The 17,282-nt window shown below is 31.9% G+C and overlaps 2 protein-coding genes across 4 annotated transcripts; one reads left to right on the forward strand and one right to left on the reverse strand.

The window, feature by feature from the left end:
- Positions 1-64: 64 nt before the first annotated feature.
- On the reverse strand, positions 65-7,608 carry LOC143216405 (facilitated trehalose transporter Tret1). 2 transcript variants are annotated; one of them, XM_076439391.1, is made up of 3 exons: positions 6,888-7,608; positions 6,461-6,537; positions 65-3,994 (listed from the first exon to the last, which is right to left on the reverse strand). In XM_076439391.1, the coding sequence occupies exons 2-3, from the start codon at positions 6,510-6,512 to the stop codon at positions 2,616-2,618; spliced, it is 1,431 nt and encodes a 476-aa protein (XP_076295506.1). In that variant the 5' UTR covers positions 6,513-6,537; positions 6,888-7,608; the 3' UTR covers positions 65-2,615. The 2 variants fall into 2 exon arrangements, with proteins under 2 accessions (XP_076295506.1, XP_076295505.1); XM_076439390.1 differs by having other exon boundaries at positions 6,461-7,608.
- A 1,608-nt stretch (positions 7,609-9,216) lies between these two features.
- Tsp97e (Tetraspanin 97E) lies at positions 9,217-16,152 on the forward strand. 2 transcript variants are annotated; one of them, XM_076439428.1, is made up of 7 exons: positions 9,220-9,465; positions 9,891-10,058; positions 11,272-11,370; positions 11,443-11,565; positions 11,865-11,993; positions 12,162-12,289; positions 13,164-16,152. In XM_076439428.1, the coding sequence occupies exons 1-6, from the start codon at positions 9,406-9,408 to the stop codon at positions 12,234-12,236; spliced, it is 654 nt and encodes a 217-aa protein (XP_076295543.1). In that variant the 5' UTR covers positions 9,220-9,405; the 3' UTR covers positions 12,237-12,289; positions 13,164-16,152. The 2 variants fall into 2 exon arrangements, with proteins under 2 accessions (XP_076295544.1, XP_076295543.1); XM_076439429.1 differs by lacking the exon at positions 12,162-12,289 and having other exon boundaries at positions 9,217-9,465.
- Positions 16,153-17,282: the final 1,130 nt, after the last annotated feature.

Here is a 17,282-nt window from a genome sequence, read left to right on the forward strand (position 1 = left end):
ATAAATGCAGCATAATTTGTTAGTTTAAAGTGTACAGCAAAAATGTGTGAGATATTATCATAGAATCTTCTGTGCAACTATTTCTATAAACCTTCGCATCCTAGCTAAAAAATTTACAGGAATTTGGAAAAAATGGTAGACCAGATTGGAGGCATTTAAATAAAAAAACGGTTCCAATGATTTCATTGCATCACTTAAATAATAATCTTTATTAACATTATAAATTGCAAACTTCTACATGGTAGAAATCTGAACGAAGTACATCTCGATTATTTTCCACCCTGCCTGAAAGGGAATTGTAGAGAGTCGTGCAATTGTGCGTGAACGTAATAGTTGAGTTAAACGCATTATATAATAAACGCAATATTCCTTTCATATAATCGTGCTCGATCGACCCCGTTTATATCTAATTACATCGTTGTTCGTGCCACATGAAGGCGATTCGCCTCCGCTAATACAGCAGCGAGCCGACAGCGAATGAAAGGAACGCAAAAACAGATCCAGCATTCTCTCTAATCGCATTACGGGAACCGAACGGGGGCGATTATCCGAGAGGAATGCCGCATACAATTAAGATCTTAGAAACATCAGTTCCTATACGAAGGGAACATTTAAATTGGCTTATTCCAATGTAACTCGGACTGGAAGTCCTTATATCTCTAGTGTAATAGCAAATATTCCGTAGCGTGATCAGGTGAACATTTTAATTTACTGCAAGTCTCGAACAATTGGAGAAATAACAGTCGCAAATATATTCTCTGCTATAGTTGAACCAATGCTAAGGCTATTTTTATATTAATCGTTCGCTTGTATCTGAAACGTATATACATACGTGTGTGTGCGTAAAATTAATCACGCTACGGTGCTCACTGAAATCCTTTTTGCAACAGGGCCATTAGTGCGCGCCATTTTACATACTCGCCATAATACACGGCGCACTTTGATAACGTTTAATCGTAATCGCGTTATTAATTATGTTTCTCGCACCCTGCCTCAAAGGGATATTAGATGTTCTTAAAAGCCAAACTAGTTACAAGGAAAATATGTTTCCCTAAGAGCTTCGATATTTAATCCGTGTATCACCTTACTGTGTTTGTTCCGTTCGTTACGTTCAATTTCCTTTGACAATCATACGTTGTCATGTTAATTTACGTGAACCCGAGAAATCTGTTCTCCAAGTTTTAAGTATGTGTTACGGTAATCCACGGATTGAATAATTTTGTTTCGCTTCGATGAGTTGAGAATTGATGAATTTCCGTTTTATCACATTAGTTCAGTGCTGGTTCCTGTTACCATGTAACGTCATTTGGCAGTAAATAAATATATAGCTTACGATTAATTAATATCTATCAGTCTCAACGTTTAACCCTGCCTGAAAGGGAAAGAAGATGGTCATGCGAGTTTGCTCTTTGCGGTCGGAATCCTGACTAGCGCACACATGCTATCGCATGATTTCGAAAAATTCTTCCGCTCTGGAATTCATTTCAAGAAAACATGGAGAAAATCGCACTATTCTCGGTCAAAGTTGCTTCGGTTATCGTTGACAGCGTCAGTTAACATTTCATCATACATTTCTTCAGCAAATGCAGATTGAACACACCTATATAAGGTGCCCAAAAATGTTTGCTTCCTTCGAAGGGATTATTTGAAGTCACTTTTTTCTTTGCGAAAATCTTCTGCACGGCTTTGTTAAGGAATTATTAACGAAAAACCAACATGGACAAATCGTAGCGCCGGCATTGGCCGAACTGAAATCCGCCCGCAGCAACCGCGCTCTGATTGCTCCGTGTTTTTTGTTAATAACTCGAAAACCAGAAGCAGCGCAGAACATTTTTCGCAAAGGAAAAAGTTTTGTTTCAAATAACCTCTTTCAAGGAAGTACAACATTTTTGATAAACATTTTGAGCAGATGTCTGTTGCTTTTCACTATGACGCGTTACGTCAATACATTTATGATAAATTTACCGTTTGCTTTCTGTTTTAGTGACTTATTAGAACACATCATTGCTAATACGGAACATTTCGTAAAAATTGTATCACTCTAACCGAAGCAACTTTTCTTAAATGAGATAGGGGCCCTCGTTTAAAAAGTAAAACTTCTTACATTCTAAGTTAGAAGAGAAAAAAACGTAAAGGATGAAAATATTTAAAATAACTCTAGCTACAAAGTATAAGGTAACGTTAATGCGGAAATATCAGGTATAGTTGACACGTGTATAGATAGTTAATTTACGTGAAAAACGTTTGTTCAAAATCAATTGCTTAGATGTCGTAGAAATTCTAATCAAATTGGTGGTCTTCGAGTTTACAAATCGATGTTTTACTTACTTTTTCTTACTTCTCAATTGTTTTCTTGTTTTACGAAACATCAAGATTAACTTTAATTCGAATGAATTTACGATTGTTCAACAGTTCCACGAAATTTAAACAAAAGAACAATAATTCTTTTCATGATTTTCGTTGACCAATCGCATTGGAGGATTAAATGCTCCATTTTGTTCTGTATCAGAATATCATACTGTCTAGAAAAACAGTAAAATATGAAAATATTGAAGAAAAAATTTTTAGAAATTTTAATAGACCACCGTCATCTAAAAAGCCATAGTTTTCCGAATCTAAGCAAGAGTACATACCTGTTGTTCCCTCTTTTTCATTTTCCCTTTCTGTTCTTTCCTCTTCTTACAATTTAGATCCTCTTGTATTTCTAGCAACGATTTTCCTTTGGTTTCCGGTACCATGAAGAAAATAAAGATGATACCGAGAAAACAACTAACAGCAAACCAACCGAAGGACGTATATACTCCACACGAATCGGAAATAACTTGATACATTTTCGAGACGAAAAATGCCCACAGGGAAGCCCACACGTTTGCTAAAGAGACAGCAGCCCCCTTCACGTTTGTGGGGAATAGTTCTCCAAGCATCATGTAGGACAATGGATTTAAACCTAACGCTATAATGAGTTCGTAGAATATTACAGAGGCATGAAGAATCCAGCCAACATTAGACATATCGACGAACATCTGGAATTTGAGGAAGTAGAATGTTCCGGTTATGGCCAAGGACAATCCACCGAGGAGGGTCGTGATCAAAAGCAGAGGCCTTCTGCCTAGTTTGTCTACCAGAGCTGCAGCTGCAACTCCAGCGAAGAGCTGCAACATGCTTAAGATAATCACTGCTATTCCAGCTGACAAATCTGTGTCAGCTTCTTCAAGAATTTCTTGGGTATACGATTCTATCGCAGCTAGACCGCTGAATTGGAGTACCAGTTGCAGACCGAAACTGATCATGACAGCTTTCCTGTTGCCAGGGGTGTTGAAAAGGTCCCAGAAGTGTCCTTTATCCGTGAGATCGCGGATCACGGACTTCTGTATCTGTTCCATGTTTTCTTCCAGTTGTTCTTCCGTGGCATATCTTCTGAGCGACTTCAAACTCTTCATTGCTTGATCCTCGCGATTCTTCATTAATAAGAAGTACGGGGATTCAGGCATCCAGGTGAATGTCAGGAAGAAGATAATGGGAATAATGACGCAACTGTAAGTCAAGCAGTTGTAGGAGACAAAAGGTCCAATCGCGTGGGCGTATAACTCGCCGAAAGTGACCATTAGCTTGATAAAAGAGCCCAAAGACCCTCTGATCTCCTTGTCGGCGATCTCACCGATGTACATAGGACACACGACGTACGCCACGCCGAGACCAAATCCGCTGATGAATCTCGAGATATATAAGACGTACGGGCTCCAAGCAACTAGGATTAGAATCCAACCGACTGTCAGCGGTACTCCAGCTATTAAGAGGCAGATTTTTCGACCGAGCCAATCTACTATGAAAGCTGCGAACACGTTGCCCGGTATAGAGCCAAGAAGAACGAACGAGGCGATCCATGATGCGTCATCCGAAGTCAAGAAAATATGAGAATCCGGAGACTTCAGTTTCGGGAGCGTCGGCGATGTCCAGCCTATGTGGGCTCCAGATGTTGCCATTGATAAGGTGGCTGTGTTTGGACAAAAGTCAAACGTAGAAAATGTGCTGTGTATATTAGGCTGTCGCGTGTGAAATGTCCGAATTTAGATTACAAGAGATAGTACTGTAATCTGTAGGTTTATCATATGTATGTATCATCATTAGATTCCGGATTTATAACAAAAATGAGCGAGTACAATTTAAAACAGTGAAAATATTAAAAGACTTTAAGAGTATTAAGATATTGTTTCCACACCCATTTTCAAATTATTAATGAAGAATATAAATTTATAGTTAGTTCCTGCGTCTTACAATTGATGCACAAACTTTCTATTTTGCATAAACATCCGGAGTCTAATCATCATATATGTATCATATGTAGGTTTATCATCTGTTAAAGTACAAAGCTGAACTTTGAGGTCCTATTGTGGGAATGACTTTATCGTACGGTCGATCGTCTGGGAGTTTTTTAGTCATTTTTTTCTTAGCATCGAGTCATTAGAAGGTTTTATGACTTGTGCATTCAATTTAACCTTCCAGGTCCAGGGGACCGTATCGTAAAGTCCTAGTACCGAAGGTTTAGGTAGTAAGTAAGCGTCTGGAAAACATAAGCGGACCAGTAATCCTCATCCTACAGATGGGGACAACTCAAAAGGGCGATCAGTAGGCCAAGGTGAGGGAGCAGTTAGTCAGGACAGCTCAGTACAGTAAGAACCATCAGAGACTAGTAAACAACAATGTGTATGAAATTCATTTGAAGATTGTGAACGTCACATGTTTGCACGGCTCAGCGGTAGCGAACGCGTTAATCAACAACAATCTTCTTCCGTCACAAGATCGTTGAGGTATTTATATAACTTCTTATCGTCATACATCGTTGGTGATGCATATGAGTCGATAAATATGTACATATATCAAATTGATGATATCGATTGTAATTAACGTCAGACAGAATTGGCTCCGTAGAATTCTGGTTGATCAAAACAGAGTCGGCAAAGCCTATGTTTCTGAAATGAAACCTAATCTAACCATTTTCAATGCAGCCTAAACTTGTACATCTTATTTCAAAGAAAAAAGAAAGTTCTTCTGATCGTAAAATGATGATAATCTACCGGCAAAGATTATGGCCTCTTGTTTAAGCACCTGAAGCGGCGCACAGTGGGCAATTTGGTCGAAACTCGATTAAAAATCAAAGAACTTTCGATAGAAATAAGGTAGAACGATGAAATTTTTTTAAAATTAAAGCTGATACATTGCAGAATATGGGAAAAATGGGGAGATTATGGTACGAACGTTTTTTAACCTTGAGAAAATTCGTTAAACATGTAGAATTTCAAGAAATTGATTTTGCAATATCCTGAGGTCGTTAAAAAATTTTGAGACAAGATTTGAAATCAGCGTGAAAAAATCTACGGGAAATGAAGTACAGCATGTTCAAAAAAAAATTTTTCCGCGCGTGGTATTGGAAAAACCACAATTTTCTCGAAATTGTGCAAGTTTAACGAATTTTCTCAACGTTAAAAAAACGTTCTTACCATAATCTCCCTATTTTTCCCATATTCAGTTAGAAGATAAGAGTCTGTAGAGACACAGAAATTGCCTACCTTCTATTTCTAGTAAAATGAAGCAGAGACGTTTACAAACATCGTCGCTTAAAGTACAACAAAGTATTACATAAGCGTATGTATGTAGTACTGAATGAGCACATTATTAACTTGGTCAGGTTTTCAGTGAGAACAATAAGAAGCAACTGCTGCGTCGTTCTTACATCCCTTCCTCCTGCATGCTCCTTTTTGGGTCAATTTATTACAAGAGACTTGTAACGATCTGCTGCACGTCGTGTCGTATAAAAATATATTTAGCAAACCAAACAGAAACGTTGTTTAACTATAAAACCACCGGACCCGATGAAATTTTTTAATTTAAACTTATTAGTGACAATGAAAACAGGTGGATTGAAAAATATTGTGACCCTATTTTCGACTTAGTGAAATTATGGAAAGAGAAACAATTATTTATATTGATATTAAAAACTTTTAAAGACATCACACACTTTGACATCACACATTTTTACCATATTTGAAAAATACTTGTCTTAATGGAGTATTTTATATGTATATGAACAGTTTAGTTTTAAGTGGATAAATATTCGTTCTTTACTTGAAGCAATATGCTATATACATATAATTTCATTTATTTTATGTGAATATATCCGCATTTATCATTTCTCTTTTTTTATTATTATTTTTCATATCGTATCTAGCCTGCGGACTTTCATGGAAAATAAAAATTGTCTGAATTCGTTGCAAGATATATCAGCTGTATATAGACACTTCTTTGTTTCTTCAACAATTTTAATGAGTCGTAAATAAATAATAATATTTTAAAATTCTTTAAATGTTCCGCAGTCTAATCATATGAAAAAAATTTGATTGCTTCTATAAAGTATAAAGTTTAATAAGCATTATATATACTACGTAAAAAATTGTTAAGTTACCTGTAATCGCTGCTAAATATTGCGGCCACCATTTAATGCGCGATTCGTCCATATTTCTTATTTCTTCTTGTATTGGACTAAAATAAAACATGAGAATACCTTAGCTAATGCAGAAAACTTAAATACAGGATAATATTGTTTTTTTTTAATGTACATAAATTCTTATACCAAAATCTAATTCGTCAAATATCAAAATGAAATGAAAAATGAATTTTTGAAATTTGAATATTTTATTTTGCATCGGATATTGATGTTTCATTTTTAATTCGGACACATCGATTGTCATGAAACACAAAAGAGTGGCGTGTTTGCATAATTCATTCTAGAACTTAGCTCGCGACGGCAAAATCACAGCAGCCACACATTGTGGAAAATTTTCACGAGACTTTGATTAATTATGCGTAATTCCTGTTAATGCAATGCTTACAGAGATAGCGATGGAACGTGACGATGCCACCAGAAAGTACAACAGTTACGCGCTGGCGTTCTTCGAGCCTCTTTTTAACACATTATAGATAGAATGGAAGTTTAATCACGACGTACTAGATTTTATACATCGGTTTATCAGTAGGTCTGTTATCGTGATCAAATTTCAGACGATCCCCACTTCCTTGTTCGTGAGAAATTCTTAAAATTTAATCACGTGAAGACGAAGATGAAAAGCAGATGGAACGGGAAGAATCTGCGGAAGTCTACTCTAAACTAGATTTAGAAACTGAAATTTTGTCATCGGAAATATTAGATATATAATTTTATATTTTATATCTACAAATTAATTTTGAAAGAAATTTAGTTGTGCAGTTTACCCGTGAAAAAATTATCATCCCTAATATCTAAAATCGAACACTCTGTCATTTTTCACTATTGTTGATATATTGCCAAAGATGTGCGAAGAGTTTATTCGAATCTGTAATATAGACAAAAGTTGGTATCGTATAAAAGTTAATCGAAAATATACAATTGAATTTGTTATTATACGGCTTCGTTTTTGCAGAGGTCTAACGTTGAAAATAGTAAGTAGAATAACTGAGTAATACACAGACATTGTCTTACATTCAGCTAATAGTCAGAAGGTATTAATAGGTTCATAACACTTCGAAACAGCTATGACTAAAGATCTTTATTTTAACGTGTTAGGTTAAACTGGGTCACTTCTGACCCACAGTAAAATTCTTCGTGTACGCACGGAAATGAAATCTGAAGAAAGTAATTCATAATATAAATGATTTTTATATAGGGAAGAAAATTATTTTTCTTAAATTTGGTAATTAAAATGATTATAATTCCTAGCCGATGAAAAATTGCCGGTTTTTAGATTTGTTTCATGAATAATGCTAGTAAAAAAATATTTTTAAATGTTCGAATAAACAGCTTTTATCTAAAATTTGCATTTACACCTATAATAGTAAAAATAGTATATGTATAATACGACAAAACCTCTTAATTACCTGAGAAATACGAGGCCAAGTTTCAAAAATAACTTTGGACTCGCCAAATATCCAGAAGTAGGACATAGATAAAATTGAAGTAAGAAGAATAGCCTCAAAGTAGGTTACATGAAACAATAGCATTCATTTATTTAATATCAAAAAATGCAATCCAATAACGGATGGAAGGGATTAGCATTAATGTTAAGTTTACCTTAGTTAATAGTTAATACTCACATTTGACAATAATTCATATCCAGTGATCCTTAGTAATCTTGTTGGCCTAATTGCAGTTTAATCGTTGCAATTAGAAACAAATAAAACTTGTTACTCTGTTTTTTTGTACGAATTGAACAGAGTAAATTATTTGTTTCTGCATTTATTATCTCCTTTTCGTTCTAACAAAATTTGAAACAAAATTATACATTCTATGAAGGAAACACAGACCTTATGCATTATCTTATGCGTTTTAGTTTGCACTTTGCATGGGAGAGAATTTAATCTTGGCACGTGTTATCGCGAAACATTTATGACGCTAATATTTATTTCGCTGAAATGTCTAAATGTGATTTAAAAGAACAAAGAACGGTCGGCGTTGAATTTTAGTTAGAAATAAGAAGTTTAAATTATTATTAATTTCGTAAAATTTACTTTAATCACAACTCCAACGAGTGAATACTCCAATATTTAAGTTATTATAAATAAATTGATTACAAATATTTTTCATCTGCGTATGTACATATTAGAATAATTCAATTATTTTAGATATCATATTAGATATCATTCAATTATTTTTTAAACTACAACACCATCAAAATAATTGTATAATATTTTCATTTTGTCAGCGCAAACAAACAAAATGCTAAAAATCATTTTCACAATATAATTGTGTTTCTTCGAAATTCAATAATTCAAGTGAATATTAAAACCTATCGATGCATACATTTAATTACAATATACACTTTTAATACAATATATACCATTTCTCTTCGAAATCTGTGACTAGCAAAATACTGCAATTAACTTTATTATTAAATACATTAATAACAAAATTATCGTCGCAAAATTAAAAACACATTTCTAAATTACAATCAAATATATTTGTGCGTTAACATATTACAATTACAAATATTTTAAATTTAAGATCGATTTCAAATATTCAAATAATCATACGTATAACAACGAATTGAAATGTTAAATATAATTTTATTATTAATAACGCTCCAATTACTGTAACGCAATGCAAACAGTGATCTGTGAAAATAAAAATTCTAAGTATAATATTTATCTTTTGCGCGGGTGGAATGCAGGTCTCGAGGAATCGAAGTCGATTGCTCTCGAAGTGTAGCAGTGCGAGCAGTCGTAAACTGTCTGCAACCAGGGTTGACCGCGTATGCATATTCCTTGTTAATTCGTGGTATTAATAACAAAGTGTGCAAATTCTTAGATTACTGTGAGTCAACATAACGACGAACCCTTGCTGGTGAATACGACGAAGAGAACAAAGCTAATACGAAGATGTGTGGCGGCTTCACCTGTTCCAAAAATGCATTGACGGCACTAAACATCCTTTACATCGTAAGCTGCACTTCCGGACATAGATTTTATCTATTGTATATACGAAATAGAAGCCTTTGGAGTTCATTAAATTTGATCGCAGCTTCTCACACACTTCCAAATAGTCTTAACACATACGAGATCGATATAAAAATTATTTTATTTTTTATTTTCTGTCACCGAGGAACCATTTACCTTACATGGAATATGTATATTTCATATGTTCAAATATATTTCCGATTTTTTCTTACTATTAGTCATCAACAATTAGTAGAAATGATTTTCCTCGGAAATATTCACATATTTTATAACCTATTTGTCTAACAGCATATAATATAACATGTATGAAAAAAAGACATGTAATAATTATTTGTTTCTTCAGTGTAAACCACTTTCGAACCATAGGAAGTTGAAAACAAAATACTTTTAAATTACTCATATTTTAGGTGGTTGCATTCATTCTCATTGGCGTTGCTGTTTATGGAAGAGCGTCCGCATTAGTTACAAATCTCCCCATAATTGGTGGTATTTTAGCATGCGGAGTGATTCTAATTCTAATTTCAATACTTGGTCTCATCGGTGCTATTAAACACCATCAAGTTTTGTTATTCTTTGTATCCTTTGACAAATCCATATTTCAGTATATACATACACTACTGTGTCCAAAAGGAAGAAGCGCCCAGCCATATTTAATAGAAAAGCGTAAAAAATCAAATAAAAACATAGTGAGCATTGGAAAGGGATTCCGCTGTTTAATTGAATAGTTCTGAGAATATGTGTTATTGCTGATTATCTAATACTTTAAATTCAATAAATCAATCATTGTAATTTGTCATTACATCTTATAATTATAGTGGATGCTTCTTTCTTTTGCACAGTAGTGTATAAAGTATTGCTTATACAGAGTGTTCGGTAACAGGTAACAAGACAATATAAAATAAGAATCAAACATAAAAAAATGGTGATTTCAGCTTTGCTTTCAAATTATTAGCAACTAACAATTTTCCTAATCCAGCGATGGTAGAACATATAAGTCCTTGCAGACAATAGGCACATCGAAATGGTTCACATGCTGCTATTAGTCAATTTTAATTGATAATGATTTGAAAATAAAGCCAATCTTGTAAGTAACGTCAAATACATGCTTCAATTCGCATTTAAACATATTAAAAAAAGCTCTCATATGATAAAAGCATTCATAAATAATTCTTATATGCTTTGTTTGTACTTGCTTGCAATTACTTTTTTCTTATTTCAATTAAATACATTATTCTTGTGTTATTTACTTCATATATCAATAAAATGAATGTTATTAGTTCCACAAATAAGTAATACAATTTTTTCAATCAATCTTGAAGCTTATGTGCTGTTTGTAATTTCAAATGATAGTTTAGCGTAGTAATGAATCTCTTTGAGCTAATCAATGTGAGTTTTTTTACTGGAAATATGGAACATTTAAATTATATGATAGTAAATTATTTTTAAGGCAACAAGAAATTATATTCGTGTGTTAATTAGACAGCAGATCTTTATACAAAATAAAAATGTTTTACCTGAATTACAACAGTCTGGAATAAAATAGAAATTGATTTTCTTTCTTAATATGTTTAATAGTTTGAAAATAATATAACAGTGTTTTTGAAGTCTTCTATTGTTTTCACTGTTTTAAATTACACCTACTCATTTTTCTGATAAATGCATAAAATCCGCTGTCTAGTGATACAGTAACTTGCTACGAACAGTAACTGTTTACTTTACTTTCACTAAATTATAAGTGTCTTGTAAATGAAAATGTATTCTATACAATCCTTAACATTGTTTTTATAGTACATGTTTATTCTCTTCCTGTTGTTCTTAATTCAATTCAGCATTGCTTGCGCTTGCCTAGCTGTTAATACCAAGCAACAAGAACAATTAGCGGAACAGGTAATATTATATATCAACATTTTGTAAAGTTTTCACACCGATAGAGATAATCATGTTCAATAATATTTGTAGGGCTGGAAACGTGTTGGAGATGATTTAAAAGCAAAAGTCCAGACAACTTTTAATTGCTGCAACTTCAATACTACTAACTTAGATTTAAATGAAGATGACCCACTGTCTTGCAAAAAAGTCAATGTAAGTGTGTTGAAATTAAATATTGGGTTGGAAAGAAAGTTCGTAGCGTTTTCAAATTAGAATCGATGATAGAATTAATTCATATGTTCATTCAATAACATGAGAAGTTACCTTGAAAATGGCAAAAAGTAATAGAACAGAATGGAAAATATATTATTGAATAAATCTATGAATAAATATCTGAATTTTAGCTTTCAATTTTAATTTACAGACGCTACGAACTTTCGTTCCAACCCAATAGATAATGTATGTATATTGCACAGACATAAAATAGCTTGCAATGTACTTTGCGTTTTCAGAAAATCTGCTGCCCTTATAATACCGAGAATGAGTGTTCCTGCCCGTCATGTATGCTAATATTACAATCTACAATTGATTATGCATTCAAATTATGTGGCAGTATAGGATTGTTCTTCAGCTTCACTGAGGTAGTATATTAGAAATAACCATTTATTTTGCATAAGATGATTTTTTAAATACTATACAATGTTCGTTTATACAAAGTGTACCATGCAAATTTTATACATATACTGCTTAAAAGATACACTACATTTAATGTTATCGAGCTGATGTTAACTTGTGTACTCATATTGCAGTTTATTGGTGTATGGTTGACCGTGCGATACAGGAACCAGAAAGATCCACGAGCTAATCCTAGTGCTTTTCTCTAGTCTAACACCATCACTATGTCCTCTGTCACCTCATATGATCGTCCTAATAGATGGTGGGTGGTTTCATTTGTGATCTTTAAATTTCATATTGATATTTAGGAGCATATTATTTATGTTGTTGACATAATTTATGTATAACATAATATCGTTTAATATTTAAAATCTCAAAAAGAGAGATTTTCAATTCGATTTTAATTGAATTTTTTGACCAAGTGTTAATATGCCGAGTTAAAAGTATTTTCTTATTCAATATATGTATGCATATAATAAGAAACACCTTATTATTAGACAGTGGATCTTTATAAATTAATTTATAGACAGCGAATCGAATAGAAATTTATTTTCTTTCTTAATATGTTTTTAATAGGTTGAAAATAATATAAGAAAATTCTTAAATTCTTCTAATATTTTTACTGTTTTAAATTACACCTATTCATTTTTGTCATAAATGCATGTAATCCACTGTCTACTTATTATACATACATATAATGAGTAAATATTTATAATAGTTACTGTAGTTTTTTTGACATTAGTACTGATAATGAATCATACAGTTGTCATCTTCATACAAACATCTAAATAAAAGATATTTGCACTTTAAATTCATATAGCATTAAATTATAACAGCTAACACAAGAATTCTAATGAAAGATATAATACTTCGCTTTTGGTGTGCATATAAAAGAGATAATCACGCCTCTTTTTTCAGTTATAATTATTTTCAATATAACAGTCTTATCAATTTTCTGGATACATACAAAAGATCTGAATTTTAATTTCAGACTATATGATATCTCTTTATGTGTATAGAGTTCATTAGTTCTTATACATTTTCATAATAGTCACCGACATCGTAGATCAATAATGTCAGTATTATGAATTACAGGACTATTGATCAATATCATGAGTATATAATTATATTTTCAGGTGATTGCAGCTTTCTTGACAAGACGTTACAGAAACCAATTAAATCCTGAACGGAAGGACACTGTCTTTCCAGCATTATAATTTTTTCGTTAAAACTGCTTACACAATTTAACACCTTAAAGACGGTACTCTTTTAATGTCTTTTTATTATGACTGATGTGCTGGTATATCCAGCAAATATTGAAATAAAATGTAAAACTATTATTTTATTGGAATTCGAATGTGTGAAGCGTTCATAACTCTACAAATTGTTTTGCATATTTCTGACGAAATATTAGGCGATTTTGTTATATTTGTTAAATATAAGTTGTAAGCATAATAACGCTGTCATTAAGGTGTTAATCTATTACAAATTTTTAAAGAGAAATGCTATATTTTTTAGTAATTCATTACACAATTGAGTAAATTTTTTTTTAATTGCTACAGTATCGTATCTAGAAATAATTGATTATTTCGGAACCAAAGATTCGATTTTTGTTTCGTAGCATATTGCTTTTCATATATTATGATTTCGATGAAGCTGTTTGTCTTTCACTGCAGTTTATAATGCTCAACAGGAATAATACCTTTGAGAAGCGAATAGTTCTACATCTTAGCACGAAGTAAATGAACGACAGTCGAAATGTGTGCTCTAGTCATCCATTTAGAACAATCGTACTAAGCCTCAATGCGCCTTGTAGTGTAATAATTAGATACATTTCTGCGGACGCATTTCCACAAAACTTGCTTACTTTCCTTCTATGAAACATTTTACAAACATATTCACTATTTACCATTATTAATCATGTGATCTCTTATGAAGAATCTAGAATTTTGTTATGGGCACATCAGGTAATCTATGCGGAATGTACAATTGTTTTCTAATGATCTGATGCTTTTTCAAACTGTATAAAATTATATTTAATTTCTTTTTATGATAAATGATTTTTCAGTTTATGAATCTTCAGAACCTTTGTGCAAATATTCAATTACAAATTATACAACAGTATATCAATTTTTGAAATGGAGGTTCTTTTGTTTCTAAATGTTTTTCATTTTTGGGAAGTTATTAAATAATGATATCGCGCTAATGAATCAAACATATTTATCCTATAATGGAAAGTACAACGTAGCGCGATAAAAGTATTAAACATAGAAACCTTACATCCTGGTATATTATCATATTACTGCCGTGTATATTATAATAATGCCATAATCGCCATGTTATAAGTTTTTAATTCATATTAATTTCCTTATAATTTTCTTATTAGTTTTCAGTCCGAAACTCAGTTCGATTGTATTATACATTCATATTTTGCAAGGTATTTGAAAGAATTATCAAAATTGATTGTCTCATAAAATCTTTTTATATGTTATTATTAAACTGGAGATATTAATGCAGATATAGATTATTATGAGGTAATTAAAAAAATTTTGTAAAATAATTTTAATTTTAGTTTACGCACTCCATCATTTAGTTTTCATTCGAACTTTTTAGTATATTGAATTTCAGACATTTGGACTTGTTGCAAGTACATAAAACTTGCAGTTTAATTATAATGTTCATAAGAATGATCAATCTATAATTATAATGATTATTATATACTTCCAAAATTTATTACCGTGTTAATTTTAGACGGAATTTAGTTTATTTTTACAAATGATTTAAATTCTACACGAACAAATTATATATGTATATCACGCTTAGAACATGTACACGTATGTATTATAAAATAATCTTAAAAGGATTTACGCAAAGTATGGGTATAGACTTTATACATTATTTTAACATCCATTTTTCATAGGATTATAATTAATAATATACTTGACTTAATAAAAAAATTGACAGTTGTGATTTCGGTTTATGTCAAGATTAAAATTTAATTCCTATATGTTAACTATCTATGAGATAGGAACAAAATTTTTAAATCAGTCATGAATTATATGTAACAAGATATATTATGTTTATTCAGATATATTTGATTAAAATATAATAATGTATTAACCCTTTATTACACAAGTTGTAAAAATTGATAAGAAATTATGTTGTGCGATTTCAAATATGGAATATTAGTACACATAAAAAACGAATATATCAACATTTAAAGTAAAATTCAAAAACGAAGCGTGTTTCATTACATTAAATTTTATCATTTAATGTAAGAATTAGTGTGTTACATGCTTACGTGTAACATGCACTAAAGGGTTAATATTAAAATATTCTAATTTTTATATGCTACTATTTTTATCAAAAAACATGTATTATAACCCCATAGTATGGATGTCATATCGTACATCTAAATTTACAATTATACTTGTGCATATAATAAAGACGTATCACATTCCATTAATAAAATGATAAATAATTATAGTTTATTATATTATAATCTTAAATAATGGAAATAATACAAATTTAGTAATATAATTTTAGCAATAACATTGTCAACAGTTTATTTATGAAAGTAACACAGTTACACGAGATTATTTTGTAAATTAAATGGAGATATGATAGAAATATAGGAGTATTTCTAAACTGTATCAAATCAGAAAATTAATTACAGTAAACAAAACAAAATACAATTTATAGAAATGTTAATTAAAATGTATACATTCTTTTAGCATAATATATGTGTTGTATGCATATTATATATATATATCAATATTGAATATATACATCTTATTAAAGGATCGTATTTAAAATGACTAAATAATAACGCGAAAAGTACTTTATTTCAGCTAGATTAAATTTCCATCCGTACACTGTAAACTTGATAATTAATTTATAATCTGATTATAATCGTTTGAAGAATTTGGATCAATACATATATTTATAACGCTTAAACAATTGTGTGGTATAATTATTTATATATTTTGCCTTCTGGGTCTTTCCTGCCTCCACTTTTGTCAGTATAGACAAAGACAGAGCATAGCCAGAGGTTTTGCATGGAACAGAATGTATACCCATATTTGTAATTTTTTTGGTGAAAAATAAAGAATATTACTTACAACAGTTAATGTGTTCTTTTTACCCCACCCTGTATATGACTACACGATAGTAAAATTAGATGAACAGCTGTTCGAAAAATTTGGATAGAGGAAAATATTTTAAAGTAAGCAAAAATGACTTGTTGTATTTGAAGAATCTCAGTTTTCGATTTTCGAAAAATTTTCGGCCGTCTAGCTTGTCGTTGAGTTATACTACTGAATTTTCGAAAATTCAGTAGTGAAACTCAACGATAAGCCAGACGGTCGAAAATTGGCGAAAATCTCGAAAATTGAGTTTTGTATTAGAAGAACATGATGTCGAAGGAGGTATGCGGAATTCAGTAGTATAAGTCGACGACAAGCCAGACGCTCGAAAAATTTCGAAAATTCAGTAGTGCAACTCAACGACAAGCCAGACGGTCGAAAATTGGCGAAAATTGAGTTTTGTGGATATCGAAGGAGGTATGTGGAATTCAGTAGTATAAGTCAACGACAAGCCAAACGCTCGAAGAATTTCGAAAATTCAGCAGTGCAACTCAACGACAAGTCAGACGGTCGAAAATTGGCGAAAATTTTCGAAAATTGAGTTTTGTATTAGGAGCACATGATGTCGAAGGAGGTGGCACTAAATTCAGTAGTGCAACTCGATAACAAGCCAGACGCTGCAATATTTATGTTTTTCAAAGTTTCGCCAGTTTTGCAATTCCAAATCAGTACAGTAACTTAATGACAAGTACATTTTTTGCGGAAATCAGTAGTATAACTCTACGACAAGTGGGACGCTCGGGAAAAATTGGTGGTTCAATAAATATAATACGCAGATATTCTTTTTAATACATAGGCTTTATTTATACATTGTAAATTCATACATAAAGTGCTTGTATAATGTACATGTACATGTACATAACTTATGTATATTACATTCTAAACATTTATAACACGAATGTTAATTAGCTCGGAGAGACTCGGCACTCCGTCATACTTCTAGTGTGATACTGCAGTACAGGGAGGTGCGGACAATTATATTAGATGATTAATCAGTCCACTGCTATACTGCAGATACTGCTATACCTCGCTTGTGCTGCGGCAGCCGATGGATAAACCCGCTAGTACCACTTGCCGTGTTTTGTCATACGGCGACTCATGAATGACGCG

The sequence above is a fragment of the Lasioglossum baleicum genome, chromosome 15 (genome assembly GCF_051020765.1).
Source record: "Lasioglossum baleicum chromosome 15, iyLasBale1, whole genome shotgun sequence".
Lineage (NCBI taxonomy): Eukaryota > Metazoa > Arthropoda > Insecta > Hymenoptera > Halictidae > Lasioglossum > Lasioglossum baleicum.